At 38.1% G+C, this 23,459-nt stretch overlaps 2 protein-coding genes across 5 annotated transcripts in view; one reads left to right on the forward strand and one right to left on the reverse strand.

Moving 5' to 3' along the window:
* The window catches only part of Hyls1 (Hyls1 centriolar and ciliogenesis associated), a 166,847-nt gene that overhangs the window by 66,016 nt on the left and 77,372 nt on the right, over nucleotides 1-23,459 (reverse strand). For 2 of the 4 annotated variants that reach the window (XM_067153877.2, XM_067153874.2), the window contains exons 1-2: nucleotides 15,712-16,014; nucleotides 15,303-15,545 (exon numbers count right to left, since the gene is read on the reverse strand). In XM_067153877.2, coding sequence (XP_067009978.2) covers nucleotides 15,303-15,545; nucleotides 15,712-15,808 — 340 coding nt within the window. In that variant the 5' untranslated portion in view covers nucleotides 15,809-16,014. Of the gene's footprint in view, nucleotides 1-15,302; nucleotides 15,546-15,711; nucleotides 16,015-23,459 lie in introns of those variants that run through there. The other 2 variants (XM_067153875.2, XM_067153876.2) reach the window with 1 other exon arrangement.
* Nucleotides 16,163-23,459, forward strand: part of RNaseX25 (Ribonuclease X25) — a 221,402-nt gene continuing 214,105 nt past the window's right edge. The window contains exons 1-2 of the mRNA XM_067153873.2: nucleotides 16,163-16,216; nucleotides 16,472-16,588. Of these exons, the coding sequence (XP_067009974.2) occupies nucleotides 16,533-16,588 (56 nt within the window). The 5' untranslated portion in view covers nucleotides 16,163-16,216; nucleotides 16,472-16,532. The remainder of the gene's footprint in view (nucleotides 16,217-16,471; nucleotides 16,589-23,459) is intronic.

The raw sequence follows: 23,459 nt of genomic DNA on the forward strand, positions 1-23,459 counted from the left end.
GCATCATTGGTTTTCTATAATTCCAGGAGCGAAGAGAAAATTGCCTTGCTAGGCCTAGAACCCAGTGTACCAAGTCCAATGTAGGTTTATGTGTAGACTGTTTTACTTATTATCACTCGCACAAAAGTAATAAGTAGTCTGTACTTGCCTTTCAAATCATCACCGTTAGTGCAGTACTCACATAAACAAGTGACTTATCTCTGTACAAACCGCTGCTATAATTCCTCATACAGACTGATTGCGATGTAATAAGTGATTTAGGTAGCTTGTGATATTTTAGCATTATTATTTTAATTATAAATTCATTTCCTCATACAATTAACAGCTCAGGTCATTTACAACCCCTATAAAATCATCCCTAGCACCAAAAATCTAGGTATTTTTAATAGTTCTGGAACATTATTTTTGTAATATATGCAAATATTGAAGAAAAACTTGTATACTGATGATTTACAAGAGAAAGTGTTGGACAAAGGCATATCTGTAAGCAATATGCGGAATAACATCCAAATTCTCATCTGTGAAACGAAAGACAGCACTACTGCCCAGCGTGCCATATATGGCACGGGCCTTTTCTCGGAAGTTACATGTCGAATAAATAAAATTAAAGCTTTTCTGGGATCTTCATATGCACATTATCCAACGCTAAAAGTTGCAAGATGATTCTCAAAAAATAAAATCTTGGGCGGATCCAGGTTAACTTTATCCAAAGGACCGAAACACAACTGGCCAAACTTGAACAGCCTCAACATAGCCGCTACTATGATCACAGAATCAGAGCTAGCCATCAGCAAAATGCCGGAAGACACGCAAAATGAGGCTAGAACCGATGTTAAAAGGAAACTGACCGATATCCTCCCCAATTTAACCAACCCCGCAAATAACCTCAATAATAGAGAAAAAATTGCTGAACAAAAGCGCATATACGCCCTCAAGAAGAAAATTAAAGACAACGAACTCATCGTAACCAAAGCTGACAAAGGCAATGCAACAGTTATCATGGATAAAAAAGTATATATTGAAAAAACAAAAAACTTTTTCACAGACAGCTCATTTTCCATAATCAAAAAAGACCCCACCCAAAAAATTCAAAAACTACTTAAACAAACTCTTAAAAACACTTCATTTTTATTTACCGAACAGGAAAAATCCAAACTCATACATATGAACCCAGGACTCCCCACTGCTAAAGCTCTTCCCAAAATTCACAAAACCGGAATTCCCATCCGGCCAATTATCAACTATACACCGAGCCCGTTATACAAAATATCACAATTCATCCAATGTTTCTTAAGAAAAAATTATCAATTCTTATCCAAAAAGTCTATTAAAAACACATCTGAGCTAGTAGAAAAACTAAACAAGTTCAATTTGCAACTGGATCACTCCATCCACTCTTTCGATATTGTAAACATGTACCCAAGCATACAAGTATCAAAATTAATTCCGATAATTATAAACAATTTAAACAAAAACAGCCACTTAAGCAAACTAGAGATACAAGACTTTATCACAATATTAAAACTTATCATCGACAATAACTTGTTCACTTTTGACAATGCCATATATCAACAAAATGGTTTGGCAATGGGGTCACCGGCCTCAGGTATCTTACCAGAAATATACCTGGACTTCCTCGAATACACCAAAATTGACAACGAACTCGAAAACATTCTCTGTTGGGCCAGATATGTCGACGATGTCTTTGTAATCATGAATGAGAAATCAATTAACGCACCCACCACCCTCTTAAGACTCAACAATATTGATCCTCATATCAAATTCACACTAGAATCCGAATCAAATCAAAAAATCAACTTTCTAGATTTAACCATCACTAGAAACTCAAGATTCTTTCAGTTATAAAATTTTCAGAAAACCCACTCAAACAGCCTCCACCATTCGCCAAGATTCAGTGCACCCCCAGTCCCACAAACGAGCCACATACAACAGCCTAGTTCACCGAGCCTTCAGCATACCTATGTCCAATAAAGATCTAAAAAACGAACTCAACACAATCCGCGGAATCGCAAAATTCAACGGCTTCAGCAATCATTTTATAGAAAGGATAATCAATAAACACAAACATCACCCAAAAACTACCCTCAAAAAAGAAATAACCAAACCTCTAACATTTTCCAATTTCACGTTCAACAATGATATCTAAAAGTTAACCAACATCTTTAAGAAACAAGGCGTTAAAATAGCCTTCAAAACCAACAATAAGAACATGAACGTTTTATACAATACTTCACACATCAACAAGACCAGCAGTTTTTTTAAATCAGGAGTTTATAGGATCAAATGTACCACCTGTAAAAAAACCTACATCGGGCAAAACCGGGAGAAACTTCATTATCAGATACCACGAGCACACTAACGCAATAAAATACAACAGGTTTTCAGCCATCGGCCAACACATGCAAGATTATAACCATAATTTCACCAATATTGAACAAGACATGGACATCCTCGTATTAGCAAACAAGGGCCCTTTACTCAACATAATGGAAAATTACTACATACACCTAGACCAATACTTTAATGCCAGTCACAATCTCAATGAAATCTCAGAGAAACCCAACATACTCTTCGATCTATTTATCACTTTCCTCAGAAACAATAATGCAGCCAACCTAAACTCAATCCTAAATTTAATCAAAGGTACTTTTCCAAGACAATTACACTTTCTCCCGCACCCTTCAGCCCCACCTTAAGCCCTCTTCCTAAGCCATACCGTATATAATTTTATATATGTCATTTCAATACAAGAACTTACTGATTTCCATGATTATAATTTTTACAACACCCCATTTATACTTTATTCTTTGTTAAAAACCTCTTAGTATGTATATTCCTTGTATTATTAACTATTACCATAATAACATCTCATTTCACTTGTTATTCTTTAAAATAACATTTTCTTAGGATTTCGCCAAAAGTGATCTTTGCTCCAATACGGCTGATGATGACCCCTAGATGGGTCGAAACTAGTACCGTGTAATTTATAATTTTGTGAATATATTTTAGTATTGAAAAGGTGGAAACGTTTACGTTGTTATTATTATTACTTACATATTATTCTCAGTTCAATACGGACCAAAAACATGAAATTCATAACCGTCAAACATACGCGACAGACAGTCGGTCACAACATTCTCCTTCCCACGAACGTGCACAATTGTGATTTTGTAGGCTGACAACCTGAGGATCCACCTAGCTGTCCTGTCAAGTCGCTTGACATTGGCGCTCATCCACAATAGGGCTTGATTATCCGTATGGACGAAGAAATGACGGTGCTCCAAATAAGAACGGAATTTCTCAACACCTAAAACTACGGCCAGGCATTCCTTTTCATAAATAGAATATCGTAATTCAGCCCCATGCTACAACTTGCTGAAATACGCAATAGGGACTTGCTTCCCGTCCTCATCGGATTGGTTAAGTACAGCTGAAACGGCAAGTTCGCTGGAGTCACACTGCAGGGCAAAGTCACGGGAAAAATTTGGACTGTGGAAGACAGGTGCTTGGCATAGGGCATTCTTTAGTTGATCGAAGGCACGGGCTTTGTCTTCGTCCCAGACAAAACGGCAGTTTTTCCTTTTCAGAAGGTTTAAGGGGGCCGAAATTTGGGAAAAGTTTTTGATGAAATGGCTGTAAAAACCAACCATACCTAGGAATCTTCTCACACAGCAGACATTCTTGGGCCGAGGAAACTCTTTGATACATTTAACCCTGTCGGGGTTAACAGCGATTCCGGAATCTGATATGACATGTCCAAAGAAATTTAAGCGCTTAGAGTAACGCGACACCTTTTTCGGATTTATAGTGAAACCGTGCCTGCGCAAGCGACCAAGAAATTCACGTAGATGGGCTAGGTGCTCGTCAAAGCTTGGTGAAAAAATGAGAAGATCGTCCAGAAAATTGAAGACGTATGAAAATTTCAGATATCCAAAGATCGAATCCATCACTCGGCTGAGCGCTTGTCCACCAATAGAGATGCCCATCGGTACTTTATTAAATTTACATAGTCCAAAAGGAGTGGCAAAGGCAGTGCAAGGACGGCATTTGGGATCCAAAGGGATTTGGTAATACGCTGAATTAAAGTAAAAAACGCTGAAGAATTTAGCGCCATGAAAATGTTAAAAGGCACTTTCAATGGTGGGTAAGGGGAAGCTCTCGAACACAATATTCTTATTGACCTTCCGATAATACACAATAAATCTAAATTTACCATCCCTTTTGGGGACAAGGAAGGCGGGACTACTGAAAATAGACTTGGAGGGACTAATTACCTTCTTTTCCAAAAGGTCGTTAACACATTCGCTCATAGCAAACAGTTTTGGGGGCGAGCATCCGAATAGAAGGAATAAGAGAAATTTTTAGCACAACCCAAATCAGCAGTTAAAACATCAGAAAATTCTTTCAACAGACCGTTTAACAAGTTTTGGTTGTCAGTCAAATCACATGAGGCGTTGGGAAGTTGAGATTTCAAAAGGGCGCATATGGTAGCACGTTGGAAAGGGGCTTCAAAAGAGTAACTTACGCCTGATTTGAATTCCTAAAATAACCGCGACAGATATATCGGGAACAACATTAAATGCCCAATCCCACGAAAGATTATGAATTTTAATATGACATTTGATTCGACCAACGGGACATACCTGACGGCCATCAGCAGACATGAGCTCACACAGGCTTGGAGATATTTTTAATCCATTTCCTGACAACATCAAAAACAGGGTTAACATTAGCGTTACGATCACTAGCGGGTCTAGAATTGGGGAAAATGGGCTCCACACGATTCTCGTCGAGGGCACAATTTCTACTTGCAATAGCATTCATACCGTCAGGGCATCTACCACTATTGCTACCAGACACGAGTGATGCATTAACCTCGTCAATACCTTCCCTCTTTTCTCTCTCAAGGCTGAAGATTTCCCCGGTAAAAACTTCACTTTCGTTACTCATGCCTAAAGCTTTCTGACTTTCCATATTCTCAGCAAAGTTTCAGCGGTAACAAACACGACACACACATGCAAATGGTCACAAGAATACATAAATTATAAATAACACTCAGGATTAAGGTCAGAACATAATGGCTTCACAAGACTAAATCTAGGGAGAATTAGGACTCACTTAATATATCCAACATAAATCACCACTTCCAGTTCTACCTCATCTGATCCTTTTTCAGGGGAGATATCCAAGTCGATCTTGCATCTGCTACCATTTGAGCCGCACCCCCTCCCGTACCGATAATCTAAGTCACCATAAAACACACACGTCGGGAGATTTGAGGCGTGGACCGCGATAGAAAAGGCCAAAGGCACAGCCCCGAACTGAAAACTACCCTCATTTCAATGCAGAACAGGAACGAGCCTAGGGCTACTAGCAATAAAATTCTAACTAAATTTAAATGTGGGTTTATTGATATAATAAATTTTTTAAAGAAACAAGAAATGAAGCCAGCAATTAAAAGAAAGCATACGTACATGTGCAGAGTTCATCCAATTGGAATCCTAACATTAATGCCTGAGCACACCTTTTCAAACACCAAGCTTAAATTATTTATACGATGGGCTCACCGTCTCAATTGCAATCTTGCTACATAATGTGGTAATGTGAATACAATCCACACGGATCAACTCGGTCATTCTTTCCGCGAGATTAATAAAATTCTTTACATACGCGTCTAACATCCACATCATCGTCTCAACAATTACCACAGATCAAGGCTCCCACGCAGAAAGGAGAAGAAAAAAAAACCAGAGAAGGTAAAATAAAATGTGAAAGATTACAACATAGCACAGAGAGAAACATCTCTGGACCAAAGAAACAATATTCAAACCCAAAGAGAAACCCAGGCATGCGCATAGCCTGAATATAAGAAAACAAACATGACGGAGACCAAGGCAAAATAAATATCACTATACCGGCAACAAGCATGAGGCTCAGAAACAAAGTCAAAAATATAAATTGAGCTGACCGATAAGTCATCCTTTCTCTCCTTCCACTCACCAACACACACCCAATCATTCAGACATTGCCAGTATCGGCAAACAATACAAGCAGTTGCTCCAGTTAATAAGTTGAACACCAACTCATATAGTATGACTCTCATGGTCACAAACAAAGGTCTCACATGTCAGAGATAGCGTGCACGGCGCAGACAATTAGCAGTAGGATAATAGGGATCCAGTTGTCACGCATAAAACCATCAGCTTACGCACTTCGTACGACACGAATGGATCTCCGCGTCGACACGCAGAGCGCACATTCATTCGATGGCAAAATATTTTACATTGCAGTGCACGTAAATAAAATCAATCAGACCCCCAGCTATGAACACATCACAAACACATCAACAACAGACACACAACCAATTCTCTCTGTACAGCAGAAGGATGCATATCAATTGGCCATTACTAAAAGAGGCGAATGGCAAAACAGAACCGTAGAAATAATATTAATACAAGGATTACCATACCTGTAATATCAATAAGCAAAATAACAAGAAGGATGGTAGTATGGGTCAAGTTTCAATCTATTAAAAACCCATTTATGGCATACAAACACCACTCCAATCTGCGTGGGATCCATATTTTATATTCCACACACATAACAATGCAAAGATTCGCTCCGAAGAGATAAAACAACAGTCTCGCCGAAAGAATGATCTTCCGTGCTCATGACCAAGGGAGCTGCCCTCTCTGGTAAATCGTGGAAACACTTAACTCAATCGAGGTGAGGTTGATACAGCCCTTGACAATACGGGAAACATCATTTTTATGAACATGCCATTTTAGCATGGCTCACCTCTCTTCGAACTGAATAATCAGTGCTTCAGGGAATTACTCCAGAAATATACTCAACGATCCATCCCGGATGAGTCAACGTTCAGAAAAACGTACTTTTCAGCCATTTACGATGAAACTGTTCGGGAGATAAGGCAAGAGATTAAAGACTGTTTCCATTGACAAAACGAAGAAGCCAGGCTAATTGGCAACGTAATATTCGGTTTGTTAAGCGAAGATTATTGTACACGGATTCTCTTACACTGTGATGTTCTAGAAAAGTGCGATAACAAAACTATAGCAAAACTGTTTAATGAGGCTATGGGTATCCTCTGTCCACAAGTCGTTAAGTAGAATAAAGTGTTACTTTTTATTAGCGATGCCGCAATTTATATGATAAAAGCTAGAGAAGCATTGCGTGTTGTATATCCTAAGATGACCCATCATTTGGCAGAAGTGGTAAGAGGCAGTTATCCCAAAGTAGATTTATTGATTTCCTCAGTGAAAAAAGATTTTCTCAAAGCCCACAGAAGAGTTCATCTTTTGAAAGAAATGCACCCAGAGATTCCATTGCCACCTAAGCCAATTATAACTAGGTGGGGTATGTGGCTGCAAGCGGTTGAATATTATGTTGAATATATAGATTATATTAAGAACGTTCTGCATGCCATGGACTCGGAAGATGCAGCCTCAATTGAAGACGCGAAAACAGTTGCCTGTGATACAAGTGTGAGAAATGACTTATGTTACATTCAGCATAATTTTTCATGCATCACAAAAACACTGAAAAGGCTTCAAAACTTGCATTTCTCACTTTCACGAAAAGCAGAGAACAGTTAAATGAGCCAGACTGCATACACCGCCAGGCACAAAGTCACAACACAATCCAAATATGAAGATCTAAAGTCATGAAGAAGCCGAAGATGAGCAGCTCAACCGAAGTAACTTGCAAGCTCCAGAAGATCGGCGCGGTGTTTACATCAAGTGCCGCAGTTTCATACGCTGACGGAGATTGAAGGATACATTAATGATCAAGTATTTGCTTAGTTCACGAAAATGTACCTATATATATATATATATAAACTTATAATACGATTCAATATAATTGAATACGTAATTACATTAAGAAATACATCGTTATTTGAGAAATATGAAAACATACTTAAGTTGAAGCTGAGTTGGGAGATGATCAATTTGGCTTCAGAAGAAATGTAGGAACACGTGAAGCAATCCTGACTTTACGTCTGATCTTAGAGGATCGAATCAAGAAGGACAAGCCCACGTACATGGCATTTGTAGATCTAGAAAAGGCATTTGATAATGCTGATTGGACCAAGCTATTTATGATTCTGAAGATGATAGGGATCAGATACCGAGAACGAAGAATTATCTACAATCTGTATAAAAAACAGTCTGCAGTGATAAGAATCAAGGGCTTTGAAAAAAAAAAGCAGCAATCCAGAAAGGAGTGAGGCAAGGCTGCAGTTTGTCCCCTCTCCTTTTCAATGTTTACATAGAACAGGCAGTAAAGGAAATCAAAGAGAAATTTGGAAAGGGAATCGCAGTCCAAGGAGAGGAAATCCAAACCTTGAGATTTGCCGATGACGTTATTTTATCTGAGACTGCAGAAGATCGAGAAGTTGCTGAATGGTATGGATGAAGTCTTGGGTAAGGAGTACAAGATGAAAATAAATAAGTCCAAAACAGAAGTAATGAAGTGCAGTCGAACGAAGGCAGGTGATGTAGGAAATATTAGGTTAGGAAACGAAGTCTTAAAGGAAGTAGATGAATATTGTTACTTGGGTAGTAAAATAACTAACGATGGCAGAAGTAAGGAGGACATAAAATGCAGACTAGCACAAGCAAGGAAGAGCTTTCTTAAGAAAAGAAATTTGCTCACTTCAAACATTGATATCGGAATTAGAAAGATGTTTTTGAAGACTTTCGTGTGGAGCGTGGCATTGTATGGAAGTGAAACATGGACGATAACTAGCTCAGAAAGAAAGAGAATAGAAGCTTTTGAAATGTGGTGTTACAGAAGAATGCTGAAGGTGAGATGGATAGATCGAATCACGAATGAAGAGATACTGAATCGAATTGGTGAGAGGAGATCGATTTGGCTAAATTTACAAAAAACAATATAAATATGAGTCTCCACCTTATCAATACAAAATTAATTTACATTAAGCTGGTAAATATAGTCAAGACTAGTTTCGACCCCTAGGGGGTCATCTTCAGTTGACATGCATTAAAAATGTATTTTTTACAAAAACATCACATGTAGTGGTAAAAGCTTAAATTAATTTGAACCGAGCATAAATGTTGGTATGTCTGGTACATTTGGGCTATTGTATGTGTCAATTTTGAGTTTTTAGCACACAGTGTGAAGGTAGTTGATTAACTAGTGTGCATCATCCATGAAGTCACATGTTATTTTTTATGCTACTGCCATCCAATTTTTTTGGGTTATACAATGTGGAATATACATATATTTGTGAAATCAACAGTGGCAAGTTTAACAATATACATTTAAAGTTGGTTCATAAATTACACAAATTGGCTATTGATTAGTCATATGAAAATGTAGGACATTGGTTTGAACACTTTTGACTGAAATATCAATGTAACACCTTACTGGCATATATCTTAGATGCTAAAATCAGTTTATAAAGCCTGTTATTCTTGATTGAGTCTTGGAATAGGGTTAAAAAAATTTTAAATAAAAACTATTTGCTTTTTTTTTTTAACCAGGCATATATGGCATACATATACCACTGTTTTATTTATATGTCCATTTTAACAGCATTATTTAATGCCTATACTAAGCAAATAGTTTTTATTTAAAAAATTTTAACCCTATTCCAAGACTCAATCAAGAATAACAGGCTTTATAAACTGATTTTAGCATCTAAGATATATGCCAGTAAGGTGTTACATCGATATTTCAGTCAAAAGTGTTCAAACCAATGTCCTACATTTTCATATGACTAATCAATAGCCAATTTGTGTAATTTATGAACCAACTTTAAATGTATATTGTTAAACTTGCCACTGTTGATTGCACAAATGTATGTATATTCCGCATTGTATAACCCAAAAAAATTGGATGGTAGTAGCATAAAAAATAACATGTGACTTCATGGATGATGCACACTAGTTAATCAACTACCTTCACACTGTGTGCTAAAAACTCAAAATTGACACATACAATAGCCCAAATGTACCAGACATACCAACATTTATGCTCGGTTCAAATTAATTTAAGCTTTTACCACTACATGTGATGTTTTTGTAAAAAATACATTTTTAATGCATGTCAACTGAAGATGACCCCCTAGGGGTCGAAACTAGTCTTGACTATATTTACCAGCTTAATGTAAATTAATTTTGTATTGATAAGGTGGAGACTCATATTTATATTGTTTTTTGTAAAGTAATATCTATCAATACGGAAATGAAACTTATAAACAACAGTTGGCTAAATTTGACGAGAAGAAGAGATAGAATGATAGGACACATCTTAAAACACCCAGGACTTGTTCAGTTGGTTTTTGAAGGAAGTGTAGGTGGTAAGAACGGTAGGGGTAGACCAAGGTATGAATATGACAGGCAGATTAGAGCAGATGTAGGATGCAATAGTTACGTAGAAATGAAAAGTTTTGCACAGGATAGGGTGGCATGGAGAGCTGCATCAAACCAGTCTATGGACTGATGACTCAAACAACAACAACAACAACAACAACAACAACACATAAGGCTTGTAGACAGGACTGGTTTATGTCATACTCAATTGCTGGTTCCGTCTTTTGTTACTTTCTTCAGGTCCAGGGCTAGCACCGTGGAATGGGAGTGCTATGTCTGTAGATTCTCATTGGGACGTATGCATAAAGTCTAGCAAATGCTTTTGCTACCTCCTTTGTAAGCATATGCTGGAATAAGTATGAATAACAATCTAGCAGTTGCTTTACTTACTGGTATTTACTTGCTAGCAAGTATTTGCTTAATTTTCCAGCAAATGCTGAATTGTACATGAATAAAATCTAGCATGTGCTAGTACTATGCAACCATTAAGATTTACCAAGCCAGTCTCAGGTGGTTTGAAGTTTGTTCTGTGAGGACTTAGTGTTGCCTTCTGGTTGATTTAATGGCGCAAATTTTGAATATCCGACGCAGGAAACTGTATAATCCCAGACGGCGTAGTGATGAACGTGCATATAAACATTTGTATAGATTTAACGAAGAAAATGTTGAATTAATTTCAAGCTCTTTCTTGGGAGAAAGTGACGAGACGCGTGGTGGTGCGTTAACATCGAAGGAACAAATGCAGATATTTCTTCACTTTGTAGGCGATCCGGGTTTCCAAGTTGGGATAGGCGAAGATACGGGAGTGCATCAAAGTACTGTTAGCAGAAGCATTGATTTCGTCAGCGAGAAAATTTTTCAAAAAGCTCATCACTGGATAAAATTTCCGTCACGTCTACATGGAATCAATATAGCTAGAGACGAATGGCAGCAACGCTTTAACTTTTCTTCTATGATCGGTGCTCTTGACTGTACACATGTATCAATTTTAAAGCCACGACTACACGGCGATGAATATATTAACTGCAAAAATTTTGCTTCTATCAATGTACAAGCAACATGCAATTCAAGTGAACTTTTTACAAATGTTGATGCTAGCTGGCCTGGTTCTGTTCATGACAGTAGCATATTTAAGAATTCACGTGTGTATGAAGGATTGCTAGACCACACAGGAGCTGCAATACTGTTGGGTGATTCAGGTTACGGGCTTGTACCTTGGCTGCTAACTCCTTACCGAAACCCTCAAAATTCACAAGAAGAAAATTACAATCTCGTGCATGCTCAAAAAGAGTAATTACTGAAAGATGTTTCGGCCAGCTGAAGAGACATTTCCCTCTTCTAGCAAACAAAGTCAGAATCTCTCTACAGAAAATTTCACGCATTATCATCTGTTGCTTTGTGCTGCATAACGTCTCTAAGCAGTTATGAGATGGGGACAATTTTTATAATGTTTATACTGAAGAAAAAGATTATGATGACATGAGAAGACGTGGTGCACAGGGAAGAAATGAAATCGCTAATATTTTGCTTCAACAAGTTGCTGTAAATGAACTATGAAAGTAGTGAAGGCAGTGATCTGGAAATGACAACAAAATTTAACAGTTGTGTGGCTCATATTTTTCATTTAACTTATACTCTTACATCATTATAAATTTGTGATTCACTTATCTTGTACGCTACTGTATCATTTCGCTCACTTGAATACAAATACAAACCCTTATTTCTCTGATTTTATGTTTCACACATCATGCAAACTGTATGTAGGTTTGTTCACTGAAGTTTAAGTTTGAAGTTAATTTCCATTCTTCTACTTCCTGTTGTTGCATGCGAGCTAACACCAGTCTCTGAAGTTCCATGATCGAAAGTCTTTCCGTCTCCTCAGTCTCTGCAGCTAACTTTATTTTCTTGGTGGTGATGTCATCCTCTGTAGCGGTATGCTATCATCATTGATATCAGCTGCGTGTTCCTTACTTCCTCCTACAGCACATCCTCCTGAAATGTTGACGAAATCGAATTACTGACCTTAATCTACAGATTAATAAAATGAACTCAACTTTAATGATTTATAAAAGAAAGAAATACGTTAGGCCTAATTATTGTTTTTCTAATTACCACACAGCTTGCGGAGTGATACGGTATTTCATCAATGAGTCTAGTAAAGTTAAATACCGGACGAGTTGGCCGTACGGTTAGGTCCGCGCAGCTGTGAGGTTGCATCCGGGAGATAGTGGGCTCGAACCCCACTGTCGGCAGTCCTGAATATGGTTTTCCGTGGTTTCCTATTTCACACCAGACAAATTCTGGGGCTGTACCTTAATTAAGGGTATGGCCACTTCGTTCCCACTCCTAGGCCTTTCCTATCGCATCGTCACCATAACACCTACCTGTGTCGGTGCGACGTAAAGGAAATTGTTTTTAAACAAATAATTAATAGACATACCTAGTACACGAGTGAATGTTGGATTTTTTTGTCCTTCATTAAATTTAGAAGTTCCTCCTCCCATTTCTTCAACTTTATCTTCCTGTTTCCTGTAGTGTTACAGTCACTCTTCTTTTCCACTTCGGTCTTCATGTTATGGCTCTTTTTTTTTTTTTCACCTGATCTGCTGTGAATTGCCGCCCGAGATTCTTCTCACAACTCTCGCGTAACTGTTCAACAGCTTGTAATTTGGCTGTTTTCGTCAAAGGAGTTTGCGATTTACCTAATAACACTGGTAACTGTTTGATCATTGAAATGAAGTGAGAATTTACGTCAATTTCTACGTCTGTTTCTGATATCTCTGACATCGTAGAACACTGAATATGCACTGCAGAGAATGGAAACGAGCTGTGAACACCAGTAACACCGAATGCAAAACTCGTATGGTTACGGCGGTCAACACGTGTTTCTATACTAACTTAACCTCTTATGGGCAACCAGCATGCTTTGCACGATAGAATATGCTAGTTAGAATATTCTCAGAAGTCAGCATATGCTGGAAAAACTTGCAGCACTTTCTAGACAGCACAAGCAAAAGATTATTCATATCAATTTAAGCAAATGCTTTTACTTACCAGTATTTGCTGAAAGCATTTGCTTTTACTTATTGTTTGTGCTTGTATAGTACGCGCACCTTTTCTTGAGCCCGGATCTCCATAGTAACGAATGGGAACCAGGGCTCAAGAAAAGGTGCGCGTACTATAGAATGTTCTACATTTTTATGCATATGTCCCATTATCTTTGCCCATATGACTAGAGCGGCCAGTTCAGACAGCAAAATGGAGGTCAAGAGAAAAATAGCATGATCCCTGAACCAATAAATCACTAGTCCACTGAATTTTTCTTATGTACATTGGCCATACCATTTTGTCGCCTATTAAATATTGCATATCGCGATACAATTCATGAAATAATGTCATTGACAAGTGAAGCAATGAAACTAAAACAAAGAACTTTAGTGAACACAGATATCACACACAAAATTGTTGAAAGTGTAAGACAAAAGACATACTGTGAGCACAACACCAAATGTACTTGTAAAGTGGTAAAGTACGTATACATAATATTGTCCAAAAATCAAATATTTCTTAATTTGCTGCAGATTTTTTACTTGATATGTGTAAAAGCAATTATTATGTTCCATTTGTGATAAATTTTATAGTGATATTTGGGTGATACCAATGCGCACTATACCTCTCTTAACAAAAGTGTAATCAACAATGTTAAATTTCAGAATAAGTCAAAGCTTTTAGGAATGAGGCATAATACAAAATGCAAACATAGGATTCTAATGTAGCTGAGGATGACCTTGTAAGAGGTCGAAACCGGTCCTATTATACATGTGATATTCCATCATACATGTGATAATAAATAAGTACTGATTAGGTGGAACCTTTATTTCTTTTTATGATATTTGGTGGCTATCAATACAGAACAAAAATGAAATTTATAAATCAAGATGACCCAAGAATAGACGAGATATCATAGTTTCAGCCATTTAGGCCACTAAATCCGGCGTCTTATGGTATAATCCTTTGTTGATATGACGTATGTTTAGCAGCAGTTAATCTGTAAATGAAGGTCTGGAATATTGTAAACACGCATATACTTTCGTATGTCAATCTATATATTCACTGATGTCGATTTGTAGTGATTGAGAAATAGTGTCTGCTATTGTAATCAGTATTCCCCAACCGACTGACTGGTAGTAGGAATGAGGCCCTTCTGCAACTCCTGTGTAACTGGCATTAGTACGGAAGGCCTACCATTGTAATGATTAGTTCACTTATCGATTTGACTTGAAGGCAAGGATGCATGCAATTTTGTTTAAAACTCCCCTATCCGACTGTGTTTAGCAATAGGCAAGGGTGCCCGCCATTATAAACAAATATCCTCATCTAAAATGTGACTGGCATTAGGCATAGTGGCCTGCTATTTTGATAGAAACTCAGCTACTTGGTGTGACTGGCAGTAAGGTGGTTGGCAGTAGGAAAAGGGGCCTCACATTATAATGATAACTGCACAACTCAATTTCGACTGATAGTAGGGTACTTGCCTGCCATTATAATAAAAACTCAACTGTTATCTGTCTGGAAGTAGGAAAGGGGGGCTGCCGTTGTAATGAAAACTCCCCAAATCGATTGTGAGCACGCAGTAGGAAATGGGGCCTGCAATTATAATGTAAACTTCCCAACTCGAATGTGAATGGCAGTAGGCAAATGAGCCTGCCGTTATATCACAAATTCGTAACAAACACTTTACAGTGGAAACAGCATATGGGGACCTCCCCATGCTGTTTCTCGGTAACGCTAAGAGACATGCAATTTTAAAACAATCTTATTCACTGCATGTAAAGTATTTACTTCGATATTCGAATACAATGTAGAATACCGTAGCGAAGCACGGGTACATTTGCTAGTTATAAATAATGTGGGAATTCTTACCAGATTCATCTCGCCAAGGAGAAAAGAATGCCGATTTTGGTCGGGTCTGTTTCTGAGGAACACTTATTTCATCACATACATTTCGAAGTCTTCCACCGACTTTTGACTGATAACTAGCAGATTCGGAAGCCGAGTGAGAACGTATAACCTCCGAAGGCACTTCAGCATACAATACTCCATTACCCTTGTTCTCTCGAGGACAACTGCAGTGAAGTTGATCATATTTCATCAATTTTTTCAAATCTGTAACAAAATAAAGCCTTTCATGAATAATTATCACTACGCGTATGGTACTGTATAAAACGGCTGATACACAAATTGCAATTACATAATTTACAAAATAATACACAGATGTAACACACACAGTTACTACAGATATCATTAACATAACTATATTACAAATAAGTACCTCTTGTAAAATCTCGGAGTTGTTCGGTCGTTATGTGACGATATCCCATTTTATTTAAATGAGAAAGCACTTCTCTAGGATCCAATTTTGACTCCATAATACAAAAATGGTTTTCAATATGAAACTGAAAGCTGAAAATAGCAGTTTCCACGGACTTTCCAAAATGAATAATACCCCGTAGTGACAAACTGGTTGCGTAATGTATACACAATACGACTCACGATCAATAGTCGTTCTAATTAATATAACTATTAGTCAAATTATATGGGACTGAACCAGCCCGAACCAGACTACGTCCTTTAAACCTGGATCCGCCTGGATCTAAATCAAATTTAAATCGTTAAACCGCAAGCGCCTCGATATTTTTTCTCATAGCAGTGACATCTGGTAGTAAAATGGAGAACGTGATAAACACATGATAAGAGTGCTGCTATCTCTTGGACGAAGTGCAAAGTAGCAGAGAGAGCAGCTGATTTTGTTATGGAACAAATTGACAGCTCGAGAGGTAGGTTGCCGTAGCCGTAAGTCACCTTACAGTATTTACATATTTACACAACGAGGTTCGCCACTTAGGGAAAAAAAAAAAAAAAAAAGAAAGCTAGTTCGTATAAATACAGTTACGTGGAGAATATTACCACTATAACGTTCTTTACTTTAAAAATTGTTTATTATGCTTAATTTTAGGTCAGTTGGCGAAAAATCATTTTAATATAGGAAGTATCAACAAGGTCACTGGTGCTATTCTCTTTGTCATTTGTAGCGTAACCCTTTTGCCCAGCTGGTGATAAATATCGGAAAGGAAGAAGAAAATTACGATCATCATGAGGAATTTTGCAGTTTGTATGATTGTTGCAGTTGGCTGTTCCACATTTGGATGGTATGTGAAGTACAATTAAATTCTGTCTGTTGTAACAAGGAAGTGTGAGCACTTCACATCTGTTTCTGTTATCATAATAAAGTTAAGCTTCTTGTGTAAAGGGGCCTAACATCCAGGTCATTGGCTCAACAAAGTTATCACAAGGAGTCAGAAGCATTGTTCTGGTGTCCGGATGTTTTAAAGTTATCCAGTAAACTCTTATATTCGAGAACTTATTAGAATGTTATAAAATTGTATTGTCTTGCAAACGAGTTAAGGATTTCCATCCAAACAACAAATAGCTTAAGCAGGAGCTGACACAAAATGCAAGGATGAATTTTGTTTGGTGAAACCAACCTCATACTTTGCAAAACACATTTAAACAGCCTGCCTCAACACATCTTCTTTCATTAGATGGAAAGTAACTCTTCCTTACTTGCATAGAAATGCAGTTGTATGACACTATGTACAGCCTTTCTTACAATAAGCCAAGTTTACTGGACACATGGATGTAACAAAGTACAGCTTCCACCCTGAAATGATGCTATGCATCTTTTCAATATTATTATTATTATTAGCGATTATATTCTATGAAGAGATACATTACCTGAAATATTGATCATTGTTGTGGAGATTGAGAGCCAGTGAACTGGACAACCATCTTCTAGTAAGCAGAAATGAAAAAAGGAAGAGTTGTGACCATCGAATAATGAAGATAGTGATAAAAGAAAGGGAAGGGTAGGAGAAGAACAAGAGTGAGGATGTGAGCAGCTATGTCAGAGTCAGCTAGGGATCCCATGGTCGCCAACCCATGCCCTTGGTCTCTTAACATACTACTCTCTCAGTTCCATCTCCATACAGTAGCTGCAGCTGTCTTTAAATTACAAGGAAAAATTACCACAAAGTTGAGGTCAATATGGATTATCGTAGCTAAGAACACATATTTGATATCTATCGCACAGTTTTCCACAAGAGTAGGATGTTGTCACTGTCCATAGCTCGAAATGCAAACCATATTACGCGTTATAATTCTCATGTTAGGTCTGTATTGAAATGTACGTAAATACAAAGTATGTTACAAGTGTTGTTATTATTTTTTAAATATTGTATTGAATATTGAATAGGTGGATATTAAAAAATAATAACACTTGTAACATACTTTGTATTTATGCAAATCATATACGGAGTATTGTTACCAGGGTGTGGTACGTGATATATAGAGTGGAAGTGCTGAACGATCCATGTACCAAAAAGCAGTTTTTTAAGAAAAGGTTAAAACCGTATACTAGTGAAGAAAAATACATTTATTTATTTAGCAGTGATAACACTGCAAAACATGTGCATCAATATTACTGTTTCAATACAGTAAACAAAAGAGGAAAAGGAATTATAAAAATGAAAAGTGGAAATGATCAAACTCCGTCCAAATATTTCCTGTTAATTGAACTTGTGCTGAACATTAAACACTCAAAATATCATTGTGAAATTCCCCATTTTCCTTAAAGTTGAGTGTAGTGGTTATCACGGTCACCCTCAAGTTGAAAGATAAGAGGTTCGAATGCAGTTGGCTTCTACTGTAAAGAAAAAAAATAATTTCAATGTTTTATTTGCGTAGGACTGAACACGTACAGAGACCTTATTCTCACATAACTCCTATATGTGTTACGTATTTCCGTCTTCAGAGTCTGGGGAGATCGACCGTATCAAAGAAGTGAACAAAATAATCAACCAATACTCCTATCCTTTAGCTTTTCTTTTCCAAAACCTTTATAAATCATGCACATTGTTAAGTTTTGGCTGAAGAGTCAGGATGGGGCCCCAGGTAATCTTCCTGTGGCTTGAAGGCTACATACACCACAGAAAGAAGCATAGCATTGGCATGTGGCCATTCAAAGTGAGAGAGACATGATGAAAGGCTCATTTGCTGGTTTGTGGAGGTATTCCATAATTTAACATTTTATTCTTAATTATTTTGATTGTTCAATTATTTTAACAACATACAGTATATCCAATGAGTGGAGATGCATTTTTTCAACTGTAGGAAAGGTGAGTACGCAGTTCCTGGGCTTGCCACTCCATACTGCTGTTCGCACTCCACTCACTGAACTGAACCATCCCCTCCATCACAATTATCCTGGGATTGAACGCAGCATTTCCAGTGATTTTTCCCAGCACTCATAAGTAAGCTGAATCTACTCGGATCTCTTCAATGGAGTTTCGTATACGGGAAAGTAAGGGGGTGTTTATATTGTCCCTCACAGTAAGTGAAGTGAGTTCAGACACACTATCACGATGTTTTGTCTTCATGTGTACTTTTGCCATCATTTCCAGAATTGTGCCCAATTCCACAGGTTCCCGCCCTTAAACCACTGACATGTTCTTGCTTTAGAATTCAGTCACAGTTTTATTGAGCCTGAAGCAAAATTTAATGTAGGTCCTTAACATCAACCGTTTAGGAATTCCCTAGAATGTGGTGTAAAGAAAACCACCAAAATTCGCAAACATGCGCACTTGCGAGGACGTTAAGCACCGCTCGGCAGACAAATAGTTGAAACACACGCAGCGTCAGAATTTGGTACCGCTGCTCGTTCATGCTGGATATTCAAATTCTAAGAAATTCTGGGCATACATCTGGTATGCCCCCAACAGAACACCAATACAGGCATACTTCAATTTCACGGAACAGGACAGCAAACTGAATTGAATATCCAAAATAACTTACATACAGATAACGTGAGTACTTGAATATGGTGTCGTGTGGCTTAATGAAAATACTGTACAACTGTAAAGTGGTGCTGGATAGTGCTGCACAAGATCTTCAGAATGGTTCTCGTAGTAACATAGGGATGTGAAAGCACTATGGTGCAGTATATCTTATTTTGGGCATAATATGAAGGAGTCTGAATCCTAGGCCGTCATGTTTGGAATGGTGAAAGGAACTTGCCTCTCCGTACTGATAGGCGATGTCTTGTGGAGACAGAATGAACTTCAAGTTTATTAACACATGTCACTAGTTTGGTTTGGGGACTTGGAATTATCATTCTTTAGTGGACCTGTTGGGGGTTGCTATAAGATAGTGCAAGTCTTCTGTTTCTAACTTGTCACTACCGTGATTTCAAATTAAATGAACGAATCATCACTCAGCTCGTCCCTATAAATAGGAGCAATCTTGGACCTTATGAATCTATCTACCTTCATTATTCCTCACAGAAGGCTACAGGTGAGTTGGGGCAACTTCTAAGGCAGACGGCTAAATTTTATTCTGTCATGTGAACTGACCTGTGTGTGGCAGCAGGAAGATACCAGATATTCTTGTAGGGTCAAGCTGCATTGACCATATTTTAATGTAGGTTTTCCATAATGTAACTTAATTTTGTAAAATATAGGTTCCTTTTTTTTTTTTTTTCCGCTATTTTGTTTTACGTTGCTTCGACACAAGATAGGAAATCATTATTTATAAGTTTCATTTCCGTATTGATTGGATGCACGTATATTACTATAGTTTAGTTCTTATGAGTTTCGACTTGAAGTTTGAACGCTGCTCTTTGGCGGAGGGTAAGTGAATTAATCAACAGCCGATCGCTCCGATAGAGTACGTTGAACTCCAGTTCCAGTTAGCAGCATTGTCGATCTGTTGTTTACTATAACCACGTGCTATCAGCTGTGTGTTGTATTGTGCTCAATACTTTCGGCGGGCTTTGCGCTAGGTTGTTCGTTTATATTTCATAGTGTAGAATTTATAATTTTTTTTTAGTAGTATTGCACATTATATTGTAGTGAATAGTGTGTAACAGGATACAATAGTGATCTAGTTTATAAAGTAGTTTAGTTTAATATTTCGTTCGGTAGTTACATAGTCGTCCTCTGCGAAGCATGTGACTTTGCCGTGGTGGGGAGGCTTGCGTGTCCCAATGATGCAGATAGCCGAGCCGCAGGTGCAACCGTATCGGATGGGTATCTGTTGAGAAACCAGACTAACGAATGGTTCATCGAAAGGGGGGTAACAGCCTTTCGGTAGTTGCCAGGGCGGCAGTCTAGATGATTGACTGATACGGCCTTGTAATAATACTCAACATGGCTTAGCTGTGTTGATACTGCTACACGGCTGAAAGCAAGGGGAAACTACAGCCGTAACTACCTCCCGAGGCCATGCAGCTCTCTTTGTATGAATGATGTACTGATGATGGCTTCCTCCCGGGTAAAATATTCCGGAGGTAAACTAGTCCCCCATTCGGATCTCCGGGAGGGGACTACACGAGAGGGGGCGATCATCAGGAAGATGGATACTGACATTCTGCGAGTTGTAGAGTGGAATGTTAGAAGTTTGAATCGATGTGGTCGGTTAGAGGATCTGAAAAGGGAGATGGATAGGCTAAAGTTAGGTGTAGTTGATATAAGTGAAGTTCGTTGGCAGGAAGAACAAGATTTTTGGTCAGGCGACTACCGAATTATCAACACGAAATCAAACAGGGGAAATGCAGGAGTTGGTTTAATAATGAATAAGAAAATAAGGCAGCGGGTAAGCTACTACGACCAGCATAGTGAAAGAATTATTGTCAAGATAGACACCAAACCAATGCCCACCATAATAGTGCAGGTCTATATGCCTACTAATTCAGCGGATGATGAAGAAATCGAAAGAATATATGAGGAGATAGAAGATTTAATACATTATGTAAAAGGTGACGAGAATCTAATTGTGATGGGAGACTGGAATGCAGTGGTAGGCCAAGGAAGAAAAGGTAGTACATTAGGAGAATTCGGATTGGGACAAAGGAACAAAAGAGGAAGTCGGCTGGTTGAATTCTGCACTGATCATAATTTAGCCCTTGCCAATACTTGGTTCAAACACCATAAACAACGGCTGTATACGTGGAAGAGACCTGGAGACACTGGAAGGTATCAAATAGAGTTCATTATGATTAGGCAGAGATTCAGAAACCAGGTGTTGGATTGCAAAACTTTCCCAGGAGCAGACATGGACTCTGACCACAACTTGTTGGTCATGAAATGCCATCTGATGCTGAAGAAATTGAAGAAAGGGAAGAATGCAAAAAGATGGGATCTAGACAAGTTGAAAGAAAAGTGTGTGAGGGATTGTTTTGAGGAACATGTTGCACGAGGACTAAATGAAAAGGCTGAAGGAAACACTATAGAGGAAGAGTGGTGAGTCATGAAAAATGAAGTGAGTAGGGCTGCTGAAGAAATGTTAGGAAGGAAGAAGAGATCAACTAAGAATCAGTGGATAACTCAGGAGATACTAGATCTGATTGATGAACAACAAAAATACAAGAATGCTAGAAACAAAGAGGGCAGAAAAGAATACAGGCGATTAAAGAATCAAGTGGATAGAAAGTGCAAGGTAGCTAAGGAAGAATGGCTGAAGGAGAAGTGCAAGGATGTCGAAGGTTGTATGGTCCTGGGAAAGGTAGATACTGCATACAGGAAAATCAAGGAAACCTTTGGAGAAAGGAAATCTAGGTGTATGAATATTAAGAGCTCAGATGGAAAGCCATTTCTAGGGAAAGAAGACAAAGCAGAAAGATGGTAGGAGCATATCCAACAGTTGTATCAAGGTAAAGATGTAGATAATTTGGTTCTGGAACATGAAGAGGCTGTTGATGCTGATGAAATGTGAGACCCAATTTTGAGGTCAGATTTTGACAGAGCTGTGAGTGACCTAAATAAGAACAAGGCGCCTGGAATTGATGACATTCCCTCTGAATTACTGACTGCCTTAGGAGAAACTAGCATGGCAAGGTTATTTCATTTAGTGTGCAAGATGTATGACAGGTGTGAAAACTACCGCACCATTAGTTTAGTATCTCGTGTCTGCAAAATTTTAACACGTATTATTTACAGAAAAGTTGAAGCTGAGTTGGGTGAAGATCAATTTGGCTTCAGAAGAAATGTAGGAACACGTGAAGCAATCCTGACTTTACATCTGATCTTAGAGGATCGAATCAAGAAGGATAAGCCCTCATACATGGAATTCGTAGATCTAGAAAAGGCATTCGATAATGTTGATTGGACCAAGCTATTTATGATTCTGAAGATGATAGGGATCAGATACCAAGAACGAAGAATTATCTACAATCTGTGTAAAAATCAGTCTGCAGTGATAACAAACGAGGGCTTTGAAAAAGAAGCAGCAATCCAGAAAGGAGTGAGGCAAGGCTGCAGTTTGTCCCCTCTCCTTTTCAATGTTTACATAGAACAGGCAGTAAAGGAAATCAAAGAGAAATTTGGAAAGGGAATCACAGTCCAAGGAAAGGAAATCAAAACCTTGAGATTTGCCGATGATATTGTTATTTTATCTGAGACTGCAGAAGATCTCGAAGTTGCTGAATGGTATGGATGAAGTTTTGGGTAAGGAGTACAAGATGAAAATAAATAAGTCCAAAACAAAAGTAATGGAGTGCAGTCGAACGAAGGCAGGTGATGCAGGAAATATTAGATTAGGAAATGAAGTCATAAATGAAATAGATGAATATTGTTACTTGGGTAGTAAAATAACTAATGAAGGCAGAAGTAAGGAGGACATAAAGTGCAGGCTAGCACAAGCAAGGAAGAGCTTTCTTAAGAAAAGAAATTTGCTCACTTCAAACATTGATATCGGAATAAGAAAAATGTTTTTGAAGACTTTCGTCTGGAGCGTGGCGTTGTATGGAAGTGAAACATGGACGATAACTAGCTCAGAAAGAAAGAGAATAGAAGCTTTTGAAATGTGGTGTTACAGAAGAATGCTGAAGGTGAGATGGATAGATCGAATCACGAATGAAGAGATACTGAATCGAATTGGTGAGAAGAGATCGATTTGGCTAAATTTGATGAGAAGAAGAGATAGAATGATAGGACACATCTTAAGACACCCAGGACTTGTTCAGTTGGT

The sequence above is a fragment of the Anabrus simplex genome, chromosome 9, assembly GCF_040414725.1.
Source record: "Anabrus simplex isolate iqAnaSimp1 chromosome 9, ASM4041472v1, whole genome shotgun sequence".
Taxonomy (NCBI): Eukaryota; Metazoa; Arthropoda; class Insecta; order Orthoptera; family Tettigoniidae; genus Anabrus; species Anabrus simplex.